At 46.1% G+C, this 25645-nt stretch overlaps 1 protein-coding gene across 1 annotated transcript in view; it reads right to left on the reverse strand.

Moving 5' to 3' along the window:
• The window catches only part of FRAS1 (Fraser extracellular matrix complex subunit 1), a 328899-nt gene that overhangs the window by 136792 nt on the left and 166462 nt on the right, over positions 1–25645 (reverse strand). The window contains exons 14-19 of the mRNA XM_060278390.2: positions 21708–21851; positions 15751–15891; positions 11052–11192; positions 10006–10179; positions 7346–7486; positions 5560–5703 (exon numbers count right to left, since the gene is read on the reverse strand). Of these exons, the coding sequence (XP_060134373.2) occupies positions 5560–5703; positions 7346–7486; positions 10006–10179; positions 11052–11192; positions 15751–15891; positions 21708–21851 (885 nt within the window). The remainder of the gene's footprint in view (positions 1–5559; positions 5704–7345; positions 7487–10005; positions 10180–11051; positions 11193–15750; positions 15892–21707; positions 21852–25645) is intronic.

Below are 25645 nucleotides of genomic sequence, written 5' to 3' on the forward strand. Positions count from 1 at the left end.
CCAGACAGAGGGCCTTCTCAGTAGTGGCACCCGCCCTGTGGAACGCCCTCCCATCAGATGTCAAGGAGATAAACAACTATATGACTTTTAGAAGGTATCTGAAGGCAGCCCTGTATAGGGAAGTTTTTAATGCTTGATGTTTTACTGTGGTTTTATAATTTTTGAGGAAGCCGCCCAGAGTGGTTGGGGCAACCCAGTCAGATGGACAGCATACAAATAATAAATGATTATTACAAATATTATTAGTACTTGTCAGGGGACCACCAGAGATCAGGACAAGGGCTCTCCGATGAAGCCGGAGCCCCAGAGGCTAGCGTCTCACAACTTCCTCCGGAAGGTGGTACTGGGGCTCAGGAAGTGGTACAGACCCTTGGGGATGCTGAGAGGGCTAGGTTTCCAGAGGGAGGGCTGAAGGGGGTGGGCCAAGGCACTCAAGAAGAGGAGGCTCCAGAGGAGACAGCACAAGTCCCTCAGCTGAGCAGCTCTTGCGGAGAGGGTGCTCCACCAGTGTCAGGAGCATGGGCAGGAGTCAGGCTCTGGGGCCTGTAGTGCTTTGCAGGACTGGGGCCTGCCTCAGCTTGTGCTGGAGAAGCAGGGAGTGGCCACTCAGGTGAGGCCTCAGCTTGTGCTGGAGAGGCAAGGAGTGACCACTCAGGTGAGACCACTTGATATCTCACTGCACCTGGTGGCAGGAGCTGGGAGGGATAAAAGCTCAGCATTTCCCGTCAGCTCTTTGCCACAGCAACGCTATCCCTGCCTGGTTGCATCTGGCCTCTTGCTCCTTGGACCCTTGTCTTGCCGATGCCTTGCTCCTTGGACCCTCACCTTTGCTGACGCCTTGATCCTCGACCCTTGGAACTTTGCTTTGCCGATGCTTGCTCCTTGACTCCCAGACCTTCACCTCTGCCTTGCTCCTTGACCCTGCGACTGCCTGCTGCTGGACCCTCAACCCTGCACCTGTTCCTGCTTCTACACCACCATCTTGCCTCTAGTCCTGACGTCCTCAGCCAGGGCTTCAACCGCCTGCCGACCGGACCGTGACAACCAGCACCAGCACAACAACAGAGAACGGGGGGAAAGAGGAGGGAACAGCGGACGAGGTTCAAGGTGTGCCCAGGGGGCTTGGTTGGCGAAAATCACGACGGGGGGTGCTTCCAGATTCTGATTCGGAATAGATCAGTCATGCCTTTTGATGTTCTGTCTTGTACATATGTATATGATAAAACTCTGTAAAAACCAGCCACAGAGTTTGGACCCGCATACTCATGAGGAAGTGATCAACACCATTACAGTACTGTAGTACAGTTTGCCCTGATAAAAGCCCAACAACCAGCACTGCCTGCACCTTAAAGCGAATCAATACCATACATTTAAACAGGGCGGTCTCTAGGCCCAGGCTGGGTGGCGCAAGGCGTCAAGGCGCCTGGCCACCAGGGGCGCGGAAGGGGCGCTGAATGGCTGGTGTCTGGGAGCAGCAGCTGCCAGCGCCCCGCCCCCCACGGCGGCAGTAGCGCACGGCCATTGAGCTTCCTCCATGAAGCAGAATCCACGAGACTCCTGCCTAGAGTGGCACAACGCGCCTGCTGCCACTCTAGGCAGGAGTCTCGCTGATTCTACTTCATGGAGGAAGCTCAATGGCCGCGTGCCACCGTCTCGTCCCAGAGCGGCCGCTGGAGGGAGGCGCCAAGGAGGGGCCGGTCCAGGGTGGGAGGCCGAGCAGCCCCCTCTGCGGGAGGTGGGCTCTGCGCCCAGACCAGCCCCCTGCAAGGTGGTGCGCGCCGTCCAGGCTCCACCATGCTCCACCTCCGCCCCTCAGCTGCGCGCTACTGCCGCTGTGGGGGGGCGCCGGAGGATTCTTCCACCACGGCACTGGATACCCTTAAGACGTTACTGCATTCAAAGCCCTCTGAACTGCAGCATTTCACTTCCAAATGTTTGATCTGTCTTTCACCACCCTTCTCTCTTGGCATAGACTTCATACATCACTCAACGCTCTGCCAATATACCGCTGAGGATCGCTTTCTGAATGTCCTGGCATTTCATTTTTCTCTCCATATAACAAAAAACTCACGCTTGATTCAGACCTAATCAAATTCATCTCACAGGAGTCTGGTGACAAGAGACTCAGCCAGACATTTTAAAAATGGTATTTATTTGGGTTTTCAGTTCAGCCTATCCCTTTAAAAACTTTTTTTTAAGGGGGAGGGGAAGAGAAGTGTTTTAGTATTAACCAAAATGCAGCCCAAATAAAATGGCCTTTCATTGCTTCCGAAAGAAATTCACATCTGAGTTATTCAATAACGTTAGGAAAATTGCAAAGTACAGTCTTCCCTAGTCTCTATTATTTGATAGTTAGGGAAGTGTCAATATGTTGGCATATAAACATTTTTGGCACAGGTTTTCTGGGAGATAAAATATATCCTGACATACACACTTTTGTTTATCTTGTTTGTAGCCCTCAGCACCTCTCCAAATTTGCTTGCTCTGCTGCTTCAGGGCTATTTTGGGTTGTTTTACCTCCTACTTCCTGGAAAGGTGTTCCGTTCCAAGTCAATCAGGGATCTGACCTCAATCATTACGACATTATGACACTGCACAACCCACCAGATTTGACTATGTAACAAAGCCAATTCAGAACAAGAGCAGGAAGAATCGCCTTCACTCTGAAAAGGCTTCTTGACAAGGCCAAGTAGCCAATTCAGATTGGAGCAAACATTGAAGAGGGAGAATTTTTCCTCAGGGAAAAGTATCCAAAAGAGAGGGAGGCATTTTGCTGGGTTGCAAACAAGTTTGAGGAAAACATGCACATCTCTTTTTGTCTCAGAACCCCACACCAGTAGGCTTCACATCACAAAAATGCACCCCTTTGCAAGCTTATTACGAGGTCTTGCTGAATATCACTGTAATAGTACTGTACCACTGTATTCTGCTCTGGTCAGACCTCACCTGGAGTACTGTGTCCAGTTCTGGGCACCACAGTTCAAGAAGGATACTGACAAGCTGGAACGTGTCTAGAATAGGGCAACCAAAATGGTCAAAGGCCTGGAAACGATGCCTTATGAGGAACGGCTTAGGGAGCTGGGTATGTTTAGCCTGGAGAAGAGAAGGTTAAGGGGTGATATGATAGCCATGTTCAAATATATGAAAGGATGTCATATAGAGGAGGGTGAAAGGTTGTTTTCTGCTGCTCCAGAGAAGCTGACACGGAGCAATGGATTCAAACTACAGTGGTACCTCTACTTACGAATTTAATGCGTTCTGAACACACATTCGTAAGTCGGAAAAAAAATGTAAGTCGAATCCCATAGGGATTGGGAGAAAAAATTCGTAAGTCGAAGCAACCCTATCTAAAAATTCGTAAGTAGAAAAAATCCTATCTAAACCGCATTCAAGATGGCAGATGGAGCTCCGTTCGTAAGTAGAAACATTCGTAAGTAGAGATACCACTGTACAAGAAAGAAGATTCCACCTAAACATTAGGAAGAACTTCCTGACAGTAAGAGCTGTTTGGCAGTGGAATTTGCTACCAAGGAGTGTGGTGGAGTCTCCTTCTTTGGTGGTCTTCAAGCAGAGGCTTGACAGGCATATGTCAGGAATGTTTTGATGGTGTTTCCTGCTTGGCAGGGGGTTGGACTGGATGGCCCTGGTGGTCTCTTCCAACTCTATGATTCTATGAATACCCATCACAGAGACAATGAGGCCTGGGAATTTCCCCTGTGGTGAGCTGGTTCAGGACTTGCCAATCTACAAATTATACTGAGACATGCATCCCTTGCTTTTCATCATGGCAAGAAGAGGGCCAGCCTGGCCAAATCCAACTGGATAAGGTGAGAAGGTGCAGAAAGCTTGCTTCCCCATCTCCCTGCATGAAAAGACATTGTTCCAGTAGCCAGTTACCTGGCACTGCAGAGTTGAAGGAAGGTATACGCTGGCTTCTGCCACCAGCCAGGTGGTCCTTAGGCCCCTGGGAGGCAGGAAAGATCAATCTGGCCCCATCTGTTAGTCAAAGGAGCAGCAGCAGGGAGCTTGTGGCCCACCCAGCCCGCACTACCTCCCAGAAAGAACAACCGGCTTCTACTGGCAGAACAGAAAGGAGGCATACTTTGTTCCCTTTAATTGGGCACACACACACGCAAAATTTACAATCTGTTGGAAGCTACCTTGATGATCAATGGGTGAAAAGACAGGATATAAATCTGCTAAGCATAAACAAATAAATCAAAGCACTGTAATCTAATGTTTATTTTGGGCTGGCAGTGTGCTAGGTGTTGTCTGCATGGGTCAACTGAATGGCATGGCTGTTGCTTGCTGATTTTTTAAAAGGCAACCTTCATGGTGCAGTGCCCAGAATGTAGGTCAAGGGAACCTGAATGCAAACTAGCATTCAGACACAAAGCTTTAGTGAGGAGCCTTGGACAAGACACAGCACCCAAGTCTAATGCACTGCAGGGAGCTGTTAAGGATAAAACGGCATTATCATTATCATTATCATTATCATCATCATCATCATTATTAGCAGTTATATCCTGCCTTTTTCCCAAGCTGGGATTCAAGGCAGCTTACAACATTACAAAATGCAAAGTAGCTTAAAATACTTAAAAACAATAACTAAAACACATCAGAACGCATTCAGATCAGCAACAAAAATGTGGTTTGCTCTGATAGCAGCCTAGCTGCTTGCACGTCCACACCATATACAGTGGTACCTCTGGTGAAGAACTTAATTCATTCCGGAGGTCCGTTCTTAACCTGAAACTGTTCTTAAACTGAAGCACCACTTTAGCTAATGGGGCCTCCTGCTGCCGCTGCGCCGCCAGAGCACGATTTCTGTTCTCATCCTGAAGCAAAGTTCTTAACCTGAGGTACTATTTCTGGGTTAGCGGAGTGTGTAACCTGAAGCGTTTGTAACCTGAGGTACCACTGTATTTAAAGCACATCCTCCACACATTTAAAGCACATGACTTTCCCCCAAAGAATCCTGGGAACTGTAGTTTTGCTCTCACAGAGCCGTAATTCCCAGCAACCTTAACCAACTACATTTCCAATGATTTTGGATTTGCTTTAAATGCTTGCTGGATGTGCTTTGATCTCCTCTCTGTTTTTGAGGGCCTCTCTGAATGGGAAGCTCTCAACCTGCTGGCAGAAGGGTAACATAAAGGGAACCAATTCCACAATATGGGGGCAGCCACAGAAAAGGCTCTGTCTCATGTTTTACCACCAACCAGGTTTCTGATATTGAGGGGACAGAGAAAAGGTTTGATTACCCACCACCCTGAACTCCTTTGGGAAACAGGTAGGTAGCCGTGTTGGTCTGGATCGAAGTAAAATAAAAAAAAATTCCTTCAGTAGCACCTTAAAGACCAACTAAGTTTTTATTTTGGTATGAGCTTTCGTGTGCATGCACACGAAAGCTCATACCAAAATAAAAACTTAGTTGGTCTTTAAGGTGCTACTGAAGGAATTTTTTTTTATTTTCCTTTGGGAAAGACAAAGCACAAATGCGGAAGACAGAGAAGCAAGAAACAGCGCTGGAGACTGTAATGTTCCTCTTCCACTTACCAACACAGTAGCCCACCAGATTGAGGTATTGTTCCGCCTTGCAGGGAGTCCTGCACCTTCCTTTGGCCTGAATGGCGTGAGGGTGGCAGGTGGCGCAGTCTGCATCTGACGGCCCATGGCATGTCTTGCAAGAGGGGTGACACACTGGGTGGCAGCAAAAAAGACAAGAGAGCTCTGCTAAGACAATCTACGTCTTCTTTGACAAAGGCAAAAAAAACATTGACTTTGTGGCTGGCAAAGAAAAATAATACGTGACTAAAACCACATCTGTGTCTAATGCACACACACCGATGTACATGTATAAAGACCGAAAAGGAGCAGATGTTTCCCTGAGCTGAAGCATTGATGAGGTTGTTCTGCTGTGGAAGTGTGACATTCAAGTGCATTCTGCGCATTGGATGAACGTCACATTCAAAAGCGAGAGCAGCAGCTGTTTGTGGAAAGGCGAGTTATCCTATTGGGAAGCATCTGGGGCTATTGTCAGGGCAGGATTAACTCTCGTGCAAAGTAGGCTACAGAGCTGGGTCCCGGCCATATCCTAGCTACCTGGAGCTTCTTCCATTCAGCTCCTTGTGCCACAGATTGAAATGCAACCATCTGTTGCGTACATATGGGCTCAGATCTTCTACGTACCCGTAAGAGAGCATGCCGGCTGCATGAAGAACTCTCCTGCGGCCAGATAATAACTAACTTCAATAGACTCTTCCCCCTGTATCTCTGCAATGTTTCCTCCTCCATAAACTTCAGAGCCTGTAACAGGCTCTAAATGAAAAACAATAACCCAATACACTGCAACAAAAGGTTTATCTGGCCTGTCGGCTCGTGGCAAATAGACTGTCCTCAGGCCACCCGAAACATTGGCGGCATATTTTCCACAACCATTTCCCATTAATAAAATAAAAAGAGCAGCTCTTTTGTTATCTGCCCAGCTAGGAGGGAGGCATTCCTCTGGACCTGTACTCACAAACTCAAGCCTGAAATTAAATGGGATCTTAATGGAAGATTAAAGTCCACATTAATCTTTGGCATTTCAAACAAACATAAAGCAAGGAAGAGCCAGGGCTACGAACGTCGTCCCCAAAACCCTTCCAGGCTGTTTTATTTATTTAGGAGGAGAGAGAGAGGAAAAACAACAACAAGCATTTGAATTATTTTCCCCAATATGTTCTGGAATGTTTTCTAGAGATCTATATAGTTATAACCAAGTGGAGTGGGAAGGACATAACATGAGAAGAGCTTGCTGGATAAGGTCAGATGCTCATTATGGGAAGCCTATAGCCAGGATCCGAGCACAAGTCCCCCTGTGGTTTCCAGCAACTGCCATTCAGAAGCATTCCTGCCTCCATCTCATAGCCTTCTCCTCCACAAAAGCCTTAAATCTAATAATAAATATAATCAATTTTTAAAAAACAAAAATGCATGCAATGCCTGCAAGGCTACCCCGTCCACAGAGCAACGCTCCATCATTCTGCACAAACCAATTTGGGGTTTTCCCCTATTCCCCATTTATATTGGTTTCCTGGAGACTGAGTATGTCTCACAATCCAGGACGGGAGCCCATGTCTCTCCGTTAAGAACCCCGCAGCAAAAGGGATGTCCTGTTGCTCATGCAGAAAGCCCACAACACCCATTGATTTTACACTGTGGCAGCAGATGACACCACTGTCACTAAAATAAAATATGGGAAGGAGGGCTTCTTTTGCTTGGCAATGTTTTTATAGGAGCCGTGATCAAATGTGCTGGCGCCAGGCATGCAATAAGCAGATGTTCAGTGTTGCAGACTCACGGTAGCACCTCGCCTCCTGTTGATACCATCCATCCAGACATTCAGAGACACACCGGCCTTCGTGAAAGGTTCGTGGGGGTGCGCATGCGGTGCAGTTCTCTGGCGATTTCTCCACACAGGATAAGCAGGAGGAGTGGCACTCTGCAGCAAAGAAAGAGATGGGAGAGAAGTTCAAGAGCGTGAGCACAGCCAATTGCATTTGCCTCGTTTTGTTTTGCTCACAGCACCTTCTCGCACGATGCTTGCAAAACTTTTTCCTCTGCTACAATTTCCGCTCACCCTCTCCAAAAGGTGGGTGGGGTTTGCGACACCATGCGGGCTTCCTAGGACCAGGGAGCCACCCATGTTGCTACAGGGTGGCTGCCACTCAGTGTAGACAAGATAGAGCAATGGTCTAATTGAGTATAAGACAGCTTCACCTGCTCCGTCTCCAACAGGTGGTTGTCCAGCCTCTGCTGGACTGACAGGGAAGGAGAGACCTCCACGCTTGTCAAGCTGCTCATATCATCAAGAAATTCCTAACACGCAACCCAAATCTACGCCTGCAATGTTCACAATCCTTTGCCCTGGGCCAATTTTCTCCAATTCAGTTTTGACACTGAACGCAAACCCTGAGCTCAACAAGTTCTCTCTGCTGCCGGTTTCTGAAATATCTATTTCGTAAGCAAAGTTATTTTCCGCAGAGCTTTTTTGGGGGGTACAAATGCTGACCTGAAGATTTTGAGAAGGAATCTGATGCAGCATTGTTAAGAGAAGACCCTTGAGCACAACAAAAGTGCTCAGAACTACCTTTGGAACAGACCGTCTCCCAATAAATGTCAACAAAAAGTGAAACAGCGAGCAAAACAACCTTTTACTAGTCCATCATTTTCTGGACAATTTATTCAACAAGATGAGAGGAGGAAGACAACTAGGTCAGCAGAATATCCCTGCTTTGAAGATGGCCCATAGCTGCATCTATCTAGACTGTTTGGTTTCCTTTTAGGATTATTATTATTATTTGAATAGTTGAGTGCTTTGGTGGGGTTGCTGCCCTACTGTGATCCCCCACCCCGCAAATAATTGCAAAGCTGCCATTTCTAACCAGCATCACACTGGTCTGAGTGACTTTAAAACACACACAGAAATCTAGGGATGATGGGAGGAATTCAGTAATTCCTATATGACAGGACCCGATCCACACAACCTCAGATTAATGTGCAGGTCGCAAATCAGCTCCAAGGAGCCCAAATTCTTTTTAGAGCAACTTGATGCATGTAGCAAAGCTACATTCTTGCCTAAACCTTGGAGAGGTTGGCAGGAGAGGTGAGTGCTAGTAGTTAAAACCCCTCACATCCTTAAAATCCTCAACGTTTGCATATTTTGTATTATCATCCCAGACTGGAGTTGCTTGCTTTTTACTGCTCCTTTACTTGCTTTTACTGCTGGGCCATTCCAGAAGCTTCCCACCCAGCCTGGACCAGAGCACGCCAGGCACTCCTGTCTTCCACTGCCTCCCACAGTTTGGTCAAACTCATCTTAGTAGCTTCGAGAACACTGTCCAACCATCTCATCCTCTGTCGTTCCCTTCTCCTTGTGCCCTCCATCTTTCCCAACATCAGGGTCTTTTCCAGGGAGCCTTCTCTTCTCATGAGGTAGCCAAAGTATTGGAGCCTCAGCTTCACGATCTGTCCTTCCAGTGGGCACTCAGGGCTGATTTCCTTCAGAATGGATAGGTTTGATCTCAAGAGTCCATGGGACTCTCAAGAGTCTCCTCCAGCACCATAATTCAAAAGCATCAATTCTTCGGCGATCAGCCTTTTTTATGGTCCAGCTCTCACTTCCATACATCACTACTGGGAAAATCATCGCTTTAACTATACGGACCTTTGTCGGCAAGGTGATGTCTCTGCTTTTTAAGATGCTGTCTAGGTTTGTCATTGCTTTTCTCCCAAGAAGCAGGCGTCTTTTAATTTTGTGACTGCTGTCACCATCTGCAGTGATCAAGGAGCCCAAGAAAGTAAAATCTCTCACTGCCTCCATTTCTTCCCCTTCTATTTGCCAGGAGGTGATGGGACCAGTGGCCATGATCTTGGTTTTTTTGATGTTGAGCTTCAGACCATATTTTGCGCTCTCCTCTTTCACCCTCATTAAAAGGTTCTTTAGTTCCTCCTCACTTTCTGCCATCAAGGTTGTGTCAGAAATCACCACAAACCTAAAAGGGAAATTTTATCTCCAGCCAGCAAAATGGCAAACAGTTCAAACAAACACCCGCAATTGCTTTTATGTTCCATGGGCTGGATTCAGACTTAAGAGAAGACACATTGAAGCTAATGAGACTTAGTCGATGAAGATGTTCAGGTTGCAGAATTTGGCTTTCCTTGATTCAGAGTGAGGTCTGCCAACGAGTGCAACACAAATCTGCTTGTGCAATTGGACCTCTGGTTTCCCTTCACCCCCACCCTCTAACCCTCCCCCATGAACCCACAATATCTCTCCCCAGAATATCCCTCAAACCTCTACAGCAGATCTGAGGGCCAGGCAGGAAGGTAGAGGGGAGAGAAAAGGAACGAAAAGCCCCATGTGCAGTATGTTGGGTCTCACCCTGTGATTTTTTTAAATGCATGAACCAATAAAGATAAGATTTCTTCATTATCATCCTGGGAGTTTCCTTCACTCACCTTTGCATATCCCATCGCTATGGAGGTAGAAATGGTCTTTGCATTGGGGTAGGCAGACACCAACAGATGTCCCCTCGAGCATCATTCCAGGTTGCAGCCCCTCCTCTGGCTTCATGCACTTTGTACAGTGCGAATGTTCAGGGCCAAGGCACTCGCGGCAAGATGAATGGCATCCTGCAAAACAGCAAATAATAATAATTTATTATTTATACCCCACTGTGAAATCCCAAGCAAAGTTGTGCTGTGGAACAACGAGAAGCGAATACTCCTTCCGGAGAAAGGAACATGGAGCAGGTTTGTTTTCTCCTGCAAGGTAGGACCCGAACTGATGGCTTCAAGTTACAAGAAAGGAGATTAAACATCAGGAAGAACTTTCCGACGGTAAGAGCTGTTCGGCAGTGGAACGGTCTGCCTCGGGAGGTGGTGCACTCTCCTTCCTTGGAGGTTTTTAAACAGAGTTTGGATGGCCATCTGCCGTGGATGCTTTAGTTGAGATTCCTGCATTGCAGGGGGTTGGAGCGGATGACCCTTGGGGGTCCCTTCCAACATTACAGCTCTATGAGAGCCAAGGCATGGGCAGAATGAGTGGAACAGAATCCTAGTTAGCTCAGTTTGGGTGCCTACCTTTCAGTTTTCCACCATAAACGCTCAACGAACACAACCGCTTCCTCCAGGACCGTCAGCCATTTGGCTTCAACAGAATTCTTCCAAGGAAGTCAATGAGAATATTCTATTACAATAAGTTTATTCCCATGAGAGCGGCGGTGGCAACCCCCCAGCGGCAGCAATGTCACACTCATTGAGACAGGAACAGGAGGAGAGATTTGTGAATGGGCAGCAGCAGCCCTGGAGCTGAGGTTGTCAACCCAGATCTCCCCCTACCACTGCCTCACACCCTTCCCTGAGTGCAGTCCTCCTGCCCCTTAAAAGCTATATCTGCTGCCCCTGCATGAGCCACAGCTGCATTAAAGGCTAGCCCTGTTGAGATTGAGCTGCAGGCTTTCTTTTCCTTTTAGGCCTGCAACTAGAAGCAACATTTCTCTTACCTTTGCAGATGGTGTGGTCCTGGTAAAAGCCCTCTCCGCATGCAGAAAGGCACTGACCCTGGCGTAGGGCTAGGGGATAAGAACAGGAAGCACACTGAGTAGACAAAGGTCCGACACAGCTGGTGCAGGAGCCATGACAAGCTGGTAAAGAAGGAACAGAGGAAGTTTGTAAGCGGGACATATTTGCCTCTCATTCCATCCAGCCACACTGTTTCCTTCCCGTGTATTTTCTTCCACATTTCAGAACGTAAGGAGAACCCTGCTGGATCAAGGCCTAGCTCACCAGATACCTGTGGAAAACCCACAAAAAGAAAGACCGGGCACAGCAACAACTCTCCCCTCCTGAGGTTTCCAGGAACCGACATTCAGAGGCATAAAAGGTAACGGTAAAGGACTCCTGAGGGTTAAGTCTAGTTGCAGACGACTCTGGGGTTGCGACGCTCATCTCGTTTACAGGTTGAGGGAGCTGGTGTTTGTCCGCAGACAGTTTTTTCCGGGTCATGTGGCCACCATGAGTAAGCCACTTCTGGCGCAATGGAACACCGAAACCAGAGCAGCGCACGGAAACGCCGTTTACCTTTCCACCGGAGTGGTACCTATTTATCTACTTGCACTTTTGGGGCGTGCTTTCGAACTGCTAGGTTGGCAGGAGCTGGGACCGAGCAACGGGAGCTCACCCCGTCGCGGGGATTCGAACCGCCGACCTTCTGATCGGCAAGCCCAAAAGGCTCAGTGGTTTAGACCACAGTGCCACCCGCGTACTTACTGAATACTGAATACTATTTCTTCTATTGACCGCATTAGTGAATTTCTCCATGTAAGCAATTTCTGATGCTTTAAATGATCACTTTCTGGTGGTTGGAATTGTTGAGCTTCCTAAGGACTCATTGAGCTCCTGCTCTATCCAGCTGAGGCCTGTTGACCTTCTTTGTTTTAGTTCCAGCTAGGGAACCAAATTCATGTTTTGGGGAAACACATACAAAAAAATGTACAGTGGTACATATAATGATGCATGCAATTTGTGCAAACTTTTCATGTATTTCCCCCCCACACACAAAAAATCCGCCCCAAAATGTCAGCCAACTTGAAACAGAACAGATTTGTGCATTTCTAGTTGTTGTTGCTATTGTTAATTTGATTTATATACCACCCTTTATCCAACGATCCCAAGGCAGTGCACAACATTCAGAACATGTTTATGCTGCATAATACTTAAAACACAATACACAGCATCATAGTAAAATAATCTTAATAACAGTCCTCCTTCCCACATTTAACAGGCCATAGATCATTTAATGCCCGAAGGCCTGAGTAAAGGGGAATGTTTTCACCTGGCCTAAAGATATGTAATGATGGCTCTGGGGAGAGCATTCCGCAGTTGGGGAGCCACCACAGAAAAGGCCCATCCTTGTCTCTCAGCAGCTCCTATAAAAGGAAGCTTCTGCTGGCAGACGAGTTAGGAACTTGTGCTTGGAGTTCGATAGTCCTGATTTCATCCCTTTTGTTTTGGTATGAGATGCTTTGGCTCTTTATATCACTGCTTGAAAACGAATCTTTATAGTCAAGGCTTGACAGCTCGCTCTCCCCTCCGGCACCCCACCCCACCCCACCCCGTTTTGTAATACCAGAAAAGCAGGAAAACTAGAAGCTTTAGCAAATTCCGACCAGACTGCCGGGACGCTTTCAGCTTGGTGGACCCCAAAGCTGAGCATGCCTGCTCTACAGATTCAGGAAAATAAAAAACACAGGTCAGACTTTCCACAAATAGCATTGCCTTGAGTCCAATGTGTGTGTGTGTGTGTGTGTGTGTGTGTGTGTGTGTGTGTGTGCTTGGAACTTTTAACATACAAATGATTTCCTTTCCTCTTAACCGCTCTATGAAGTAGGTCACTAGTGTTTCCCATAGGGCTAAGAGAGTGAACGAGTTGCCTAAAGGAAAGGAGAAGGGAAGGGACGAGACCTGGATTATGGGATAGCTAGAGGCTGAATTGGCTGATTGTCAAGAGAATCTGCAAATGGAGGAATCTTTCTCTAACCTCAGAAAGTTACCGGTATCCGTAGGGCCAGCCATACCATTAGAGAGGATGATACATCCATCTCAGATGCTGGGAGGGGGGCAGTGGCAGTAAGGTGTCAAAGAAAATAATTCTAATTAATAATAATAACAAATATATATACATGCCGCCCATCTGACTGGGTTGCCCCAGCCACTCAGGGTGGCTTCCAAGAAATTATAAAGCCACAGTAAAGCACAGTCAAACATTTAAAACTTCCCTACGCAGGGCTGCCTTCAGATGTCTTCTAAAAGTCAGATAGTTGTTTATTTCCTTGACATCTGACAGGAGGACTTGACTACCAAGAAGGCTCTCTGCCTGTTTCCCTGTAACCTCAGTTCTCGCAGTGAGGGAACCGCCAGAAGGCCCTCAGAGTCCAGGCAGAACGATGGGGTGGAGATGCTCCTTCAGGTATACTGGACCGAGGACAACACTGTGTGAACCACATGGCCTGCTAAGTTAGCTCTCAGGTGCCGGTGTTTAAATAAGACTCAACGGCCAGGCAGCTTCTGAACATAGAGTGGAAAGGGGTGCCATTTTGTTCTTCACCTCAGGCAAATCAGTCAAGCATTGCTCTGACCTTCTGTCCTTGCAGTCGGGAGGGGATGCCCGGGATTCAAGCTCTCGGCTCGAAAACTGTTATGTACTGAGCTGAATACATAATAGGATCATACAATAGGATCCAGAATCAGCAGTCTGATTGGTCCGCAGGAGCCACCCAATCCAACTCTAGGTGGAAGTGAATCAGCAACCTGATTGGCCTGCAGGAGCAGCCAATCAGCCTGCTGGCAGAAGTGAATCCGCAACCTGACTGGCCTGCAGGAGCACCCAATCAGGCTGCCGGCAGAAGTCAATCCACAACCTGATTGGCCCACAGGTGTAGCCCTGAAGTAGCCAATCATGCAAGGCCCATTGTGTAAATAATGTATATAAGCAGATGGTTTTGGGAAAAGAGCCATTCTTCTCTTCTTCTCCTTGATGACTAAGAGCTGAATATAGAGCATGAAATTCACTCTCGACTCCGAGTAGATTTCAAAAACATCACAGAGCCTTTACTCTGGTGCATTTAAATGTTCTTCCATCAGAAGTTCTGGAAGGGAGTTTCCAAAAAAAGGAAGAAAAGAAAAAAGAAATCCCCTACTGTCAACTTAAACGCCTCTGTGAATAACAAAGAGGCAGAATCGATAGATCACGTTCTTCTGCATTGTTCCTTTTATCATGATATATGTAAGATTTTTACTGAACCCTTTTTATCTGAATTCCCAGGACGATCAAATGCATTTTTATGCTTTCTTAATTCTTTCGGCTCAGAATGCATTCTCCTCTTCCAGGGTGGCTAAATATTGTGTTGCTGCAGGTAAAACTCTCTAGGGACTGATTTTTAGCTAGCTTATTACGTTGTTCTCTGTGCCTAGCATTTTATAGTACAGTCACTAATAACTTTATTGTTATGGGTCTCTAGTCTGTTTCTTTAGCACTATTTTATATACAGTACTTGCACAGAGTTTCCTTCTTGAACGCCGGCCATTCACCGTAACGAAGAAACTGAGTGACCGACAGCTGATCAAGCAACAAACACAAGTGAAAATCATTATTTCCATTGTACACTTGGTACAGTTTTGAGTGGCATATTCCTTCACTTTCAAGCCAAAAGGACAGCCCATGTTTGCTCAGAAGTAGGCCCCGCACTGCGTTCAAAGGGACATGCACCCAGGTAAGCAGGCAGGTGATGGCAGCCTAAATTGCCGAGCTGTCAGAAATCTGAGAAGCCCTATTCCACGGTGAGCTGCTAGATGGATATAAAAGTCAGAAAGGCTGAGAACAGCAATGAAAGAACGCTAAAGGAATCACCTAAACGTCCGTGTCTGAGTGACTGCTCTCATTTCCCCCAGAAAGATGGCCCAGCTTGGATTTGACAGCTGTTTATCCTGCGTAGCTATAAAGCCTTTAGCATCTTCCTGCAATTTAGAAATGGCTCAAGTATTTTTTTTAAAAAAGCAAAGGCTCACTTTTTAATTATTATCCATTTCTAAAATGTATTCCCTACCCTTCGGCGCTCATTAGCATCCTCGGGACAGCTTACAACAGCAAACAATAAAAATACAATCATACAGAACAACAGTATAAGGCAACAGCTGTGTGCATGAATAAATCTCCAACAGAATCAGATCAGTAACTTTAACATCTCCCAGCGGTCACTGGAAAGGTTACTGCAAACAGTGTTGTGTGTGTGTGTGTGTGTGTGCGTGAGTGCGTATCTGTATCAATAGATAAACACACACAAAAAACATATTTTCCTGCAGACAGTGCCATGTAAACCTAATCTTTACATTCAGACAGAGAGGCACAAATAAGGCTGCAACATGACGTCCACCTTGGATCTGCAAGACAAGAGGACATTTAATACTCCTGTGTTTAGGTTGTGGAACTCCCTTCTATTACAAGGAAGCAAACACAACCAAGGCTTCACTTCAGACGCCCATTTTGAGACTATTCTTGTTTACGCAGGGCTTCTCTGACACAGGGCTCAACCGCCGTCGGTTGTGTTTAATGGATGCGTTGCCTTTTGACGCCTGGGCTCTTTTGATGACCGTGCAGGATGCAAGCCTATAAATGAAATAAATAATTTAAAAAGCAAGCCTCACCTCTGCATCTTTGAGAACTGTCTGCGTAATAGCCGCCGGGGCATTCCGGCACGCAGCCCCCGCCGTGCAAAAGTCCACCCGAAGGACAGGCTGAGCATCTGGGCCGGTCTGAGTAACATTTATCGCAGGTCTCGTTGCAGGCTAACGAAGGGAAGAATACCAGCCGTGAGTTGCAACAGGCAAAGGGAGGGGGAAAGCAAGAAAAGTCGTATCACGTTTGGTGTACATAGTCTCAATGTTGTAGGATTTTCAGAGGTTTTTTAAAAGCCCTCCTTTTCCAGAATGCTCTCCCCACCCCCCTTAAATAAGGCCAGGGCATCCTTTCAGGGCCTTGTTTTAAGAAGGGGAATTTCAAAAATGGTGTCAATTCCATCTACTTGTTACAACAGGTTTTTAGATGGCTCTTAACCCTGCTGCCATTCTACACCGTGTGTGGCTTTTAAAATTTATTAATGATACCATAAGCCATTTTGGGTGGGCTATACTGAAAAGAAGGGTCATATAAATTATTTTATAAATATTTATACTATTAATAAAGCACAAGAGCCACATACCATAAATTTCAGGGTGTTTTCAAAAGGGGAGGTAAAGCAGGGCTCCCCAAGTTGGTCACATCCGGTTAACCACATATAAACCTCGTTGTTTGGCTGGCTGCCGATAACTACAATGACCCTTCTTTCCCCCCCCCCCAAAGGAGGGAGTCAAGCATATTGAAGGCCACATGTAGCCTTAGAAAGGACCCCAAGAATCATTTAGTCCAACCTCCTGCAATGCAGGAATCTCAACTAAAGCAACCATGACAGACCTCTGCTTAAAAACCTCCAAGGAAGGAAAGTCTACCACCTTCCAAGGGAGACTGTTTCACTGTCAAACAGCTCTTACCGTCAGAAAGTTCTTCCTAACGTTTAATTTAGGCTTGTTGCTCCAGAGGTTTTATAGGCATGTGCCAAGGGCTGGAGAGTAAACCGTTTTTAAGGACCGGACGCAGCTGGCCAACCCAAACCAACCCTATTAAATAGCTGCAAAACAGCAGGAGCAGGTTGCAATGTATACTAATGGAGAAGTGAAATGAATTTGGCGTAGGGCACAACTCTATTTCAAGGGCTGTGAGGGGACCTCCTTGGGTTTGAAGGTGCCTTCTGTTGGAAGGGCTGCCCAGTCCGAATCCAACTGAAAGATAAAGACCCCCTCAGAAGGGAGAGTAGGGGGCAGGGAGGTTTGGAACAGTCACTGTGGGTTAAACCACAGAGCCTAGGGCTTGCCGATCAGAAGGTTGGCGGTTCGAATCCCCGCGACGGGGTGAGCTCCTGTTGTTCGGTCCCAGCTCCTGCCACCCTAGCAGTTTGAAAGCACGTCAAAGTGCAGATAACTGAAGTTTTTAAAATAGATAGGTTACTTGGTTTTCAACTCGAGAAGTCAAAGTTGGAAACAGAATTGATAGAGCCAAGGACAAAACTACTTTCCAGAATGTACAAATTGCTGCTCGAGTGGCATACGAAAGATGAGCAAACAAAAAATGTTATGATCTTGTGGGCAAAGGATGTTGGGCATAATATTATGATAAAGGATTGGGAGAAACTGTGGCATGAGAATATTAAATTTACTGCGTGTAGCTTATTAAGGGAAAATATAATGAAGATGATGTATAGATGGTATCTTACACCAGTAAAATTGGCTAAAATTTACCACAATCATGATAACAAATGTTGGAGATGTAAGAAAGAAGAAGGTTCCTTTTACCACATGTGGTGGACATGCCCACTAGTAAGTGACTTCTGGAATAAGATTTATAATGAACTCAAGAAAGTGTTGAAAAACACATTTGTTAAAAAACCAGAAGCATTTCTAGTGGGCATTATTGGAAATGAGATACCAAAGAAAAATGTGTCTTTTTTTATGTATGCGACGGCGGCGGCGAGAATTGTAATTGGGAAGAACTGGAAACTACCAACACTACCAATGATTGACGACTGGCAGATGAAGATGATGGAGTTTATGGAACTGGCTGAGATGACCGGGAGAATCCGCAACCGGGGAGAGGAAGCGATGGAAGAAGAATGGAAAGATTTTAAGTTATATCTTAAAAAATATGCAAAAGTGATATATTAAGAGTAGAATTAGGTTGTAAACAAACTGTGGAAAATACGAATATGTTAATGCAGAATCAAAATTAGACTATAAGAGGTGATTAAAATGGGTTAGAATTTGCTAAAATAGAAATGTGACTAAGAACCACAGGGGAAGGGATCCCGAGGGGGTCTACATATGCAATGTAAATACACAAAGAATTAATTGTTTTTAACTTCTATGTTTTCCTATTCTGTACTTTTCTTTTTTCCGTTTTTTATCCTTTTTGTATTGCTTTTTTGTTCTTTTTTTTATTCTGGAAAAACCTAATAAAAATATTACCAAAAAAAAATGAAAGCACGTCAAAGTGCAAGTAGATAAATAGGTACCGCTCCGGCGGGAAGGTAAACGGCGTTTCCGTGCACTGCTCTGGTTCACCAAAAGCGGTTTTGTCATGCTGGCCACATGACCTGGAAGCTGGACGCCGGCTCCCTTGGCCAATAACGCGAGATGAGCGCCGCAACCCCAGAGTCGGTCACAACTGGACCTAACGGTCAGAGGTCCCTTTACCTTTATCAACAGGTAAGGTAAAGGACCCCCGGAAGGTTAAGTCCAGGCAAAGGTGACTAAGGGGTTGTGGCGCTCATCTCACTTTCAGGTTGAGTGAGCCAGTGATTGTCCACAGACAGCTTTCTGGGTCACGTGACCACTTCTGGAGCAACGGAAGACTGTGATGGAAACCAGAGTGCACAGAAACACTGTTTATATTCCTGCTACAGTGGTACCTATTTATCTACTTGCACTAGCATGCTTTCGAACTGCTAGGTTGGCAGGATCTGGGACAGAGCAACAGGAGCTCACTCAGTCGCAGGGATTCGAACCACCAACCTTCCAATCGGCAAGCCCAAGAGGCTCAGTGGTTTAGACCACAGCACCACCTGCGTCCCTCTATCAACAGGTAATACCTGGAGAGCAGACTGAGCAAGCATTCAGATCACCTGGTCAGCCTTCCCAGCTATGGGGAGATGTACCATATTTCCATTTAAACCATAGCACTTCTTTCTCAATTTGCATCTAGGCATATAAATTAACGTATGCAATGCAATGCAAATTGGTGCCTTCCCTTTTTGGCAATGCGTAAGTGGCCACCCTGTAAGGATTGCTCAACCTTTCCTCGCTGGACGTTTTTTGGTATTGCCCTGCGATCTCCGCCCACCCACATCTGCTTTCCTTCCAGCCAGGGTTGAAAGCGTTAAAGAAGCAAGCCCAGTGAAGAAGTTGGCAACTGTGGTTTTTGCCAGCAATCTCTGCAACTGCAACAATCCCTCTTGCTTTCTCCCTCAGCCCCAGGGATAGGCAGTCCTGAAACCCAAGACGCCTATGTGCAAGGAATCCTTGCTTAGACAGACCATAAGCATAACATTAACCGGGCGAAAGGGTTGGTTTCTCGGCTGAGGACAGACATGCCCGATAGCATACATTGTTGGTACTAAAAACGCCACTCCTTTTTAAAGAGGACTTGGTTGTTATAAATAATCACATGCTGAAAGACTGGAGGTTCTCTTGATTGCCGAGCAGCAATGAAAGCATAAAGGAACACATTTTCAAGTTGCACAAGGCCACTCGTGGGGAAGGTGCAGGAACAGACCTTGCCAACAGTTAATTCCCAGTTGTGCAATTTTTCAGCATTATGGGGACTAAAGACTGCTGTTGGTGTAATTAAAAAAAATACAGAAGGGGAATGTGGAAGGAAAGCAGAGAATAAAGAAGAGTGGAGGAAAATACTGTTACAAAAGTCAGGGGCCAGTCCCTCTCTCTGCCGAGTGATGGCACAACCCCATGGAGTCTCAGACACTCACTCACACAGGGTCTATGCTCCTTTGGGGAACTGAATATGCGGCAGAGACTGTCATGCTTTAAGAAAAATGGTTTCTTCACCTATTTACACCTTCAGTCTGCATGACGGGAGTCCATTCCAAGAGGCAACAGCACAAGCTGCCTGCAGTCAGCCTCTTCCAAAGATGGATCTCAGCTCTTCCTCCTGCTTCTTCTTCCCAGAAACCCTTTTCCTGTACCCTCAAACATATACCCCATCGCCTTGGTAACAGGTCACTCTCCAATGGCTCATCCAGGGCCGGGGTTAGGTTTGATGAGGCCCTAAGCTACTGAAGGTAATGGGGCCCTTTGTATGTCCAGCTGTCCTTTGTCAACAACAAATTGCCGCTGCTTTTTGTGTTGACTATAAGCTATATTATTATTATTAATTATTATTATTTATTATTTATACCCCGCCCATCTGGCTGGGTTTCCCCGGCCACTCTGGGTGGCTTCCAACAAATACAAAAATACATTAAAATATCACAGATTAAAAACTTCCCTAAACAGGGCTGCCTTTAGGTGTTTTCTAAATGTCAGGTAGTTGTTCATCTCCCTGACCTCAGATGGAACGGCGTTCCACAGGGTGGGCGCCACTACCGAGAAGGCCCTCTGCCTGGTTCCCTGTAGCTTTGCTTCTCTCAGTGAGGAAACCGCCAGAAGGCCCTCGGCGCTGAGCAATGGGGGTGGAGACGCTCCTTCAGGTATATAGGACCGAGACCCTTTAGGGCTTTAAAGGTCAGCACCGACACTTTGAATTGTGCTCGGAAACGTACTGGGAGCCAATGGTAATTTACGGACCTAATAGGTATCTAAAGCCATTTGCACATAACAAAATATGCATTTTATCAAAGTAATTGTTGAACTGAAATGCTATTAAGATGTATATTAATAGTGAAATGCAATTAAGAAGAGGTATATTAATAGTGAAATAATTATTAAGCTCCAACTTAAAATGATTGGGGGCCCATTACTTACATCATGGGTAGACAAACTAAGGCCCGGGGGCTGGATCCAGCCCAATCGCCTTCTAAATCCGGCCACGGACAGTCTGGGAATCAGCATGTTTTTACATGGGTAGAATGTGTCCTTTTGTTTAAAATGCATCTCTAGGTTATTTGTGGGGCGTAGGAATTGGGGTTTTTTCCCCTTTCCCAAATATAATCCGCTCCCCCCACAAGGTCTGAGGGACAGTGGACTGGCCCCCTGCTGAAAAGGTTTGCTGACCCCTGACTTACATCACAGGAGCCTACACAACACAAAACACTGTTGCTGTATGTAGGTTTAATTTGTTTTTTATCTTATATTTTGGAAATGTGCATCCAGGGGTTTTTTTTGTTCTTGGAAAAATTTTTGGGCCCCCTGAAGAGAATTTAGCTTATACATAAATCCTGCACTGGGCTCATCAACACCCTTTGTCATGTTAATAGGTTTGCTCTTCATCCAGCCAACCGGGCTGATTTGCATAAGACAGCCCAGGAAATCCCTGAATACCCTATCTGGCGCAGTTCTGCACTTTAATCCATATTAATCAAATGCCAATTAATAAAAAAAAAAACCTGGCATTAATTTCTGGAGTTGAGGGAGATTCCTGTCCCGTCCCGTCCCCCCTTAAATCTATACCAATACAATGTTGGAGAACTCCTCATAGCTTGGATAAAGAGTTTCACTGACGGAATGGAGTTTCCCTGACTGTCATTTTGCATGTGGAGATGCCAAAGAGAACTGAGGGCGTGTCCTCATTGTCGTGAATCCACTGCCTCTCTCCATATGTGGACGCTGCCACCAGCGATGTCTGCTGATGCGCAGGACGGGCATGGTTTAGGTAAAATGCCCTGGCAGCCCAAAAGTGACTCCCAGGCAATTCCCCACCCCTTCTCTAAAGGAAGCAAAATTCCCCCGCCCCCCATGGGACTCCTACCAAAATGTGAAACACAAAAATGGATACCAGTTTCACTCGAAGAACTCTGCAATAGAAAAAAAAACCCAAATGAAGCCGCTAGACAGCTTTTTACCTTTGCAAACACCATCCTGGATGTAGAACCCTTGGCCACAACTCGCAACACAGGAACCTTCCCGTAACACGGCAGACGGGTCTTTGCAGGTGAAGCAATTGTTAGCGTTTGGGCCCCAACAAGTAGCGCAGGATTCATGGCAAGCTGAAGTCAAGAAAAAAGTTTGCAGGTCAGAGGATAACGGAGTTGCCTCATCCAGTCACTGGGCATCGGAAACCTCCCTTATAGGATTGCTAACTTTGCCCTTGTAGCAAAGGATTTATAAACAGCAGCATGTCCCACGGACATGTGAAAACATTCGTCCCCATTCAGTGGAAAGATTCCCCGGCTATTTTCTGCACGTCAAGGTCATAGCTGCCAAGTTATCCCTTTTTTACAGGGATTTTCCCTTATGCTGAATAGGCTTCCTCGCGAGAAAAGCAAAAACTTGGCAGCTATGGTCAAGGTACCAGAAGCTATGGAGGATGGTCGAACAGGGAAACCAAATCACCTTTCCATATTACTGTTTCGGTACAGACCCAAACCTTATTGGTGTATGTTCAATCTCATGTCTCACCTGCAGCTGGTCTAGGCAGCTGATCATATGCTCGGTGAAACTAAGGCTTGCAGAAGAAGAAAAGGAACACTTTTGAGGTATGAAATAAAGAAGACAAAAAGAATCACCCCAAATAGCCCAACGGGGACTGAGAATGCTCAGTGGCCACGGAATGGCGAGAGTTTGTTGGGCGGTAGGAAATCAGAAAATGGGGAGGGAGGGAGGGGTTCATGGGAATTGAATGGAGTATTCAGGAAGAGGCACCACTGGAACACTGAGCAGGACCACCCACACTGCAATGTTTTTGAATTGTAAGTGGGTTCCCACGAGGCAGAACACAGTGATAACAGCTAGGGTTGCCAGACTCAATATTGGACAGGACTTCTGTGCCTTTAATTGCCCTGCTCTCTTTTGAGTCTGGAAACCTTAACGAGAAACCAGCAGACCCTTTGCTTAGAATTTAAACAAAGGGTCTGCTGGTTTCTCTTTAAGGTTTCCAGACTCAAAAGAGAGCAGGGCAATTAGAGGCACAGAAGTCCTTTCCACTATTGAGTCTGGCAACCCTAATAACAGCAGGAACCTTTATTGAACTAAATCACTGGGAAACAGGGGCAAAGCAACTGCTTATATACATTTCTGAAAGCCTGGGCCACACCCACTCCCAACGTGATTGGCTGACTAAACTTCCAAGCTGCGAATCATGACTCAGAGTTCAAGGGCCAATGGCAGAGGGCCAAATCCTGAAATGTTCTGTGATTGGACATCATGTATCAAATCAGAACACAGGAGCTCAGAATCCTTAGTCCAGACTCAAGCTCAGGGAGAAACAGACCGCTGAATACATAACAGTTTTGTTGCAGGTTCCACCTGGTATTTATTATTATTATTATTATTATTATTATTATTATTATTATTCCTGCTCAACACGGAAGCCTGGTAGATGTTCATCTCTCATACCCTTTTGGAGAGGTGAGTCATTGTGGAGCGAAAAGCCAGCTTGCAAGAGCAACAGATATGTGTCTATTTTCTGGGAGAGGCGGCAGTTCGTGCTGAATTGTGTGCAATGAAATAAAGGGAAGTTACGGACATCGGATCTACAAGAAGACACGCATAGGGAGCACAGCGGGTGGAGGGAGACAACATGCTGCTCTGATCTGTGCAGAACAAGAGAGATTTATCCTTGGCATTCAGTACGGCTGTGGCATGTTAAGTCATGTGCAGCCAGCGCTTACACAAACACCGCAAAATCTCTTTAGCTTTAGGTATTGTTGCTTTTTAAAAATTGATTACGCCCAAGTTTCGTCCTGAAGATGTTCTGAACTTTTATTGTTCCTCAGCAAGGCACGTCTATGCTTGCTAAACAGACAGGAGTGAACCCCTGGTGACATTTGCTCCTGACTTGTCTGGGGGGAAAGGCATGGATATATAAAACCAGCCCAGAGGGTGAGAATCCTACATTGGCAACTTGCAGGGCTGGAAATTTGCTAGCGTACCTTTAGGGCATTTTATAAAGGTATAAATTATACAAACTGGGTCAGGATCAGGGTAGAAACATAGCTAACAATAATGATATGGCAGGGCTCCTTTCTCATTTTAGGATCGGAGGGCATTGGGTTGCTGGTGTATTATTAAAGCTAAGCAGACCTCGGCCTGGTTAGTCTCTGGGCGTTGGGCCTCCTGGGAGCTCCACGTAAGGCTCTTTAATCTTCCCATAGGAAAAAGATACCAGGGATCAAAGCATAATTCAGAAATGAGATTAGCAAGCAGCTCTCACATGCAGCCGTTTAAATCTCTGCTCATAGTCACTAACAGAAAGAAATTATTCAAGAGAGGTTGATCACTAGGGCAAGGTAAGGGGGCAAGAAACCCCCTACCATTTTTTTCTGCACCCTAAAATCCAGTCCTAAAACTGGCATTGGGTCGCTTCCAACTCTACAATTCTACGATTCTATATTTACAGGCGTCCTATCACACAGAGACTCCCTGGTGTCGTTTCTGTCTCTATCTCTTGGCATAAGCAGACCTGAATAATCGTAGGCACATCTAGGTGTTGGATGCTGCCAACTTTTCTCAAGTATCTGATGCTTGTGTCTGAGAATGGCTGAAATGCCCAAGGGAGAAGGATGGGGAGAAAAGCCAAAGTAAGAAAGACTCTCCTTGCAGCGGCTGCCTTGCTCTGCCTCCCATTAGTTGCATTAAATACTGCACTGCATTGAAATCAGGAGTATTTAAACTCAAGGGTCACATTCCAGTGGGGAGCAGGGCCAGAGAAGCAACAGTGGGTGGAGCAATAAATGGAAATCTTACTTTTGCACAGCTGGCTAGTTTCTACACACACACACACACACACACACACACACACACACACACACAGCCCTCTACCCAGGACAGCAACTGCTTCGGGGGAAAACAGGACACCCCTGCAATCTTGTGTGATTTTGGGCTGCACTTTTTCCGGGAATGGAGACCCAAAATGCGCATTTTTAGGCACCATGCAAAATCGTTGCCCCCCAAGAAGTGCTTTTGGGGGGTAGCAATCTTGCAAACTCCCCCAAAACATGCATTTTGGGGTGCTGTGCCTGGAAAAAGTGCTTGGGGGGATTGGCTGTTTCCTATTGAAAGGTATGATATTTCAGTCAAGCAAAAACATTCAAGGAGGATGCAAAGCCACTGCAGTGAGGGGCAGGGTATGTTTAGCCTGGAGAAAAGAAGGTTAAGGGGTGATATGATATGAAGGTTAAGGGGTGATATGATAGCCATGTTCAAATATATAAAAGGATGTCATATAGAGGAGGGAGAAAGGTTGTTTTCTGCTGCTCCAGAGAAGCGGACACATAGCAATGGATTCAAACTACAAGAAAGAAGATTCCACCTAAACATTAGGAAGAACTTCCTGACAGTAAGAGCTGTTCGGCAGTGGAATTTGCTCCCAAGGAGTGTAGTGGAGTCTCCTTCTTTGGAGGTCTTTAAGCAGAGGCTTGACAGGCATATGTCAAGAATGCTTTGATGGTGTTTCCTGCTTGGCAGGGGGTTGGACTGGATGGCCCTTGTGGTCTCTTCCAACTCTATGATTCTATGATTCTAGGGCCTGGGAAAAGGGGGTGTGGCCCAGGAGTATCCTGAGGGCAAGGTAAAGAGAGACTCGGAGGGCTGAATTTCACCTCTGGGCCTGAGGTTCCCCACCCTTGCTTTACATAGTTCAGTCCCTTGGAGCAGAGATGTTGACTTCTGCTTATCCTACTTCATAAAGTGTCACGTAGACACATAGACGGTTTAATAAAGACCCTTTTTAAGAAAACACAAGCTGGGATCCTACCATATCAAATCGCAAGGGAACAACTGCCCTCATGTCATTATCAGAATGGATTCATAAACAGACAAAAGGATTGTGAAAGGATGTATC

Source organism: Zootoca vivipara, chromosome Z1, assembly GCF_965207765.1.
Source record: "Zootoca vivipara chromosome Z1, rZooViv2.hap1.1, whole genome shotgun sequence".
Classification (NCBI taxonomy): domain Eukaryota; kingdom Metazoa; phylum Chordata; class Lepidosauria; order Squamata; family Lacertidae; genus Zootoca; species Zootoca vivipara.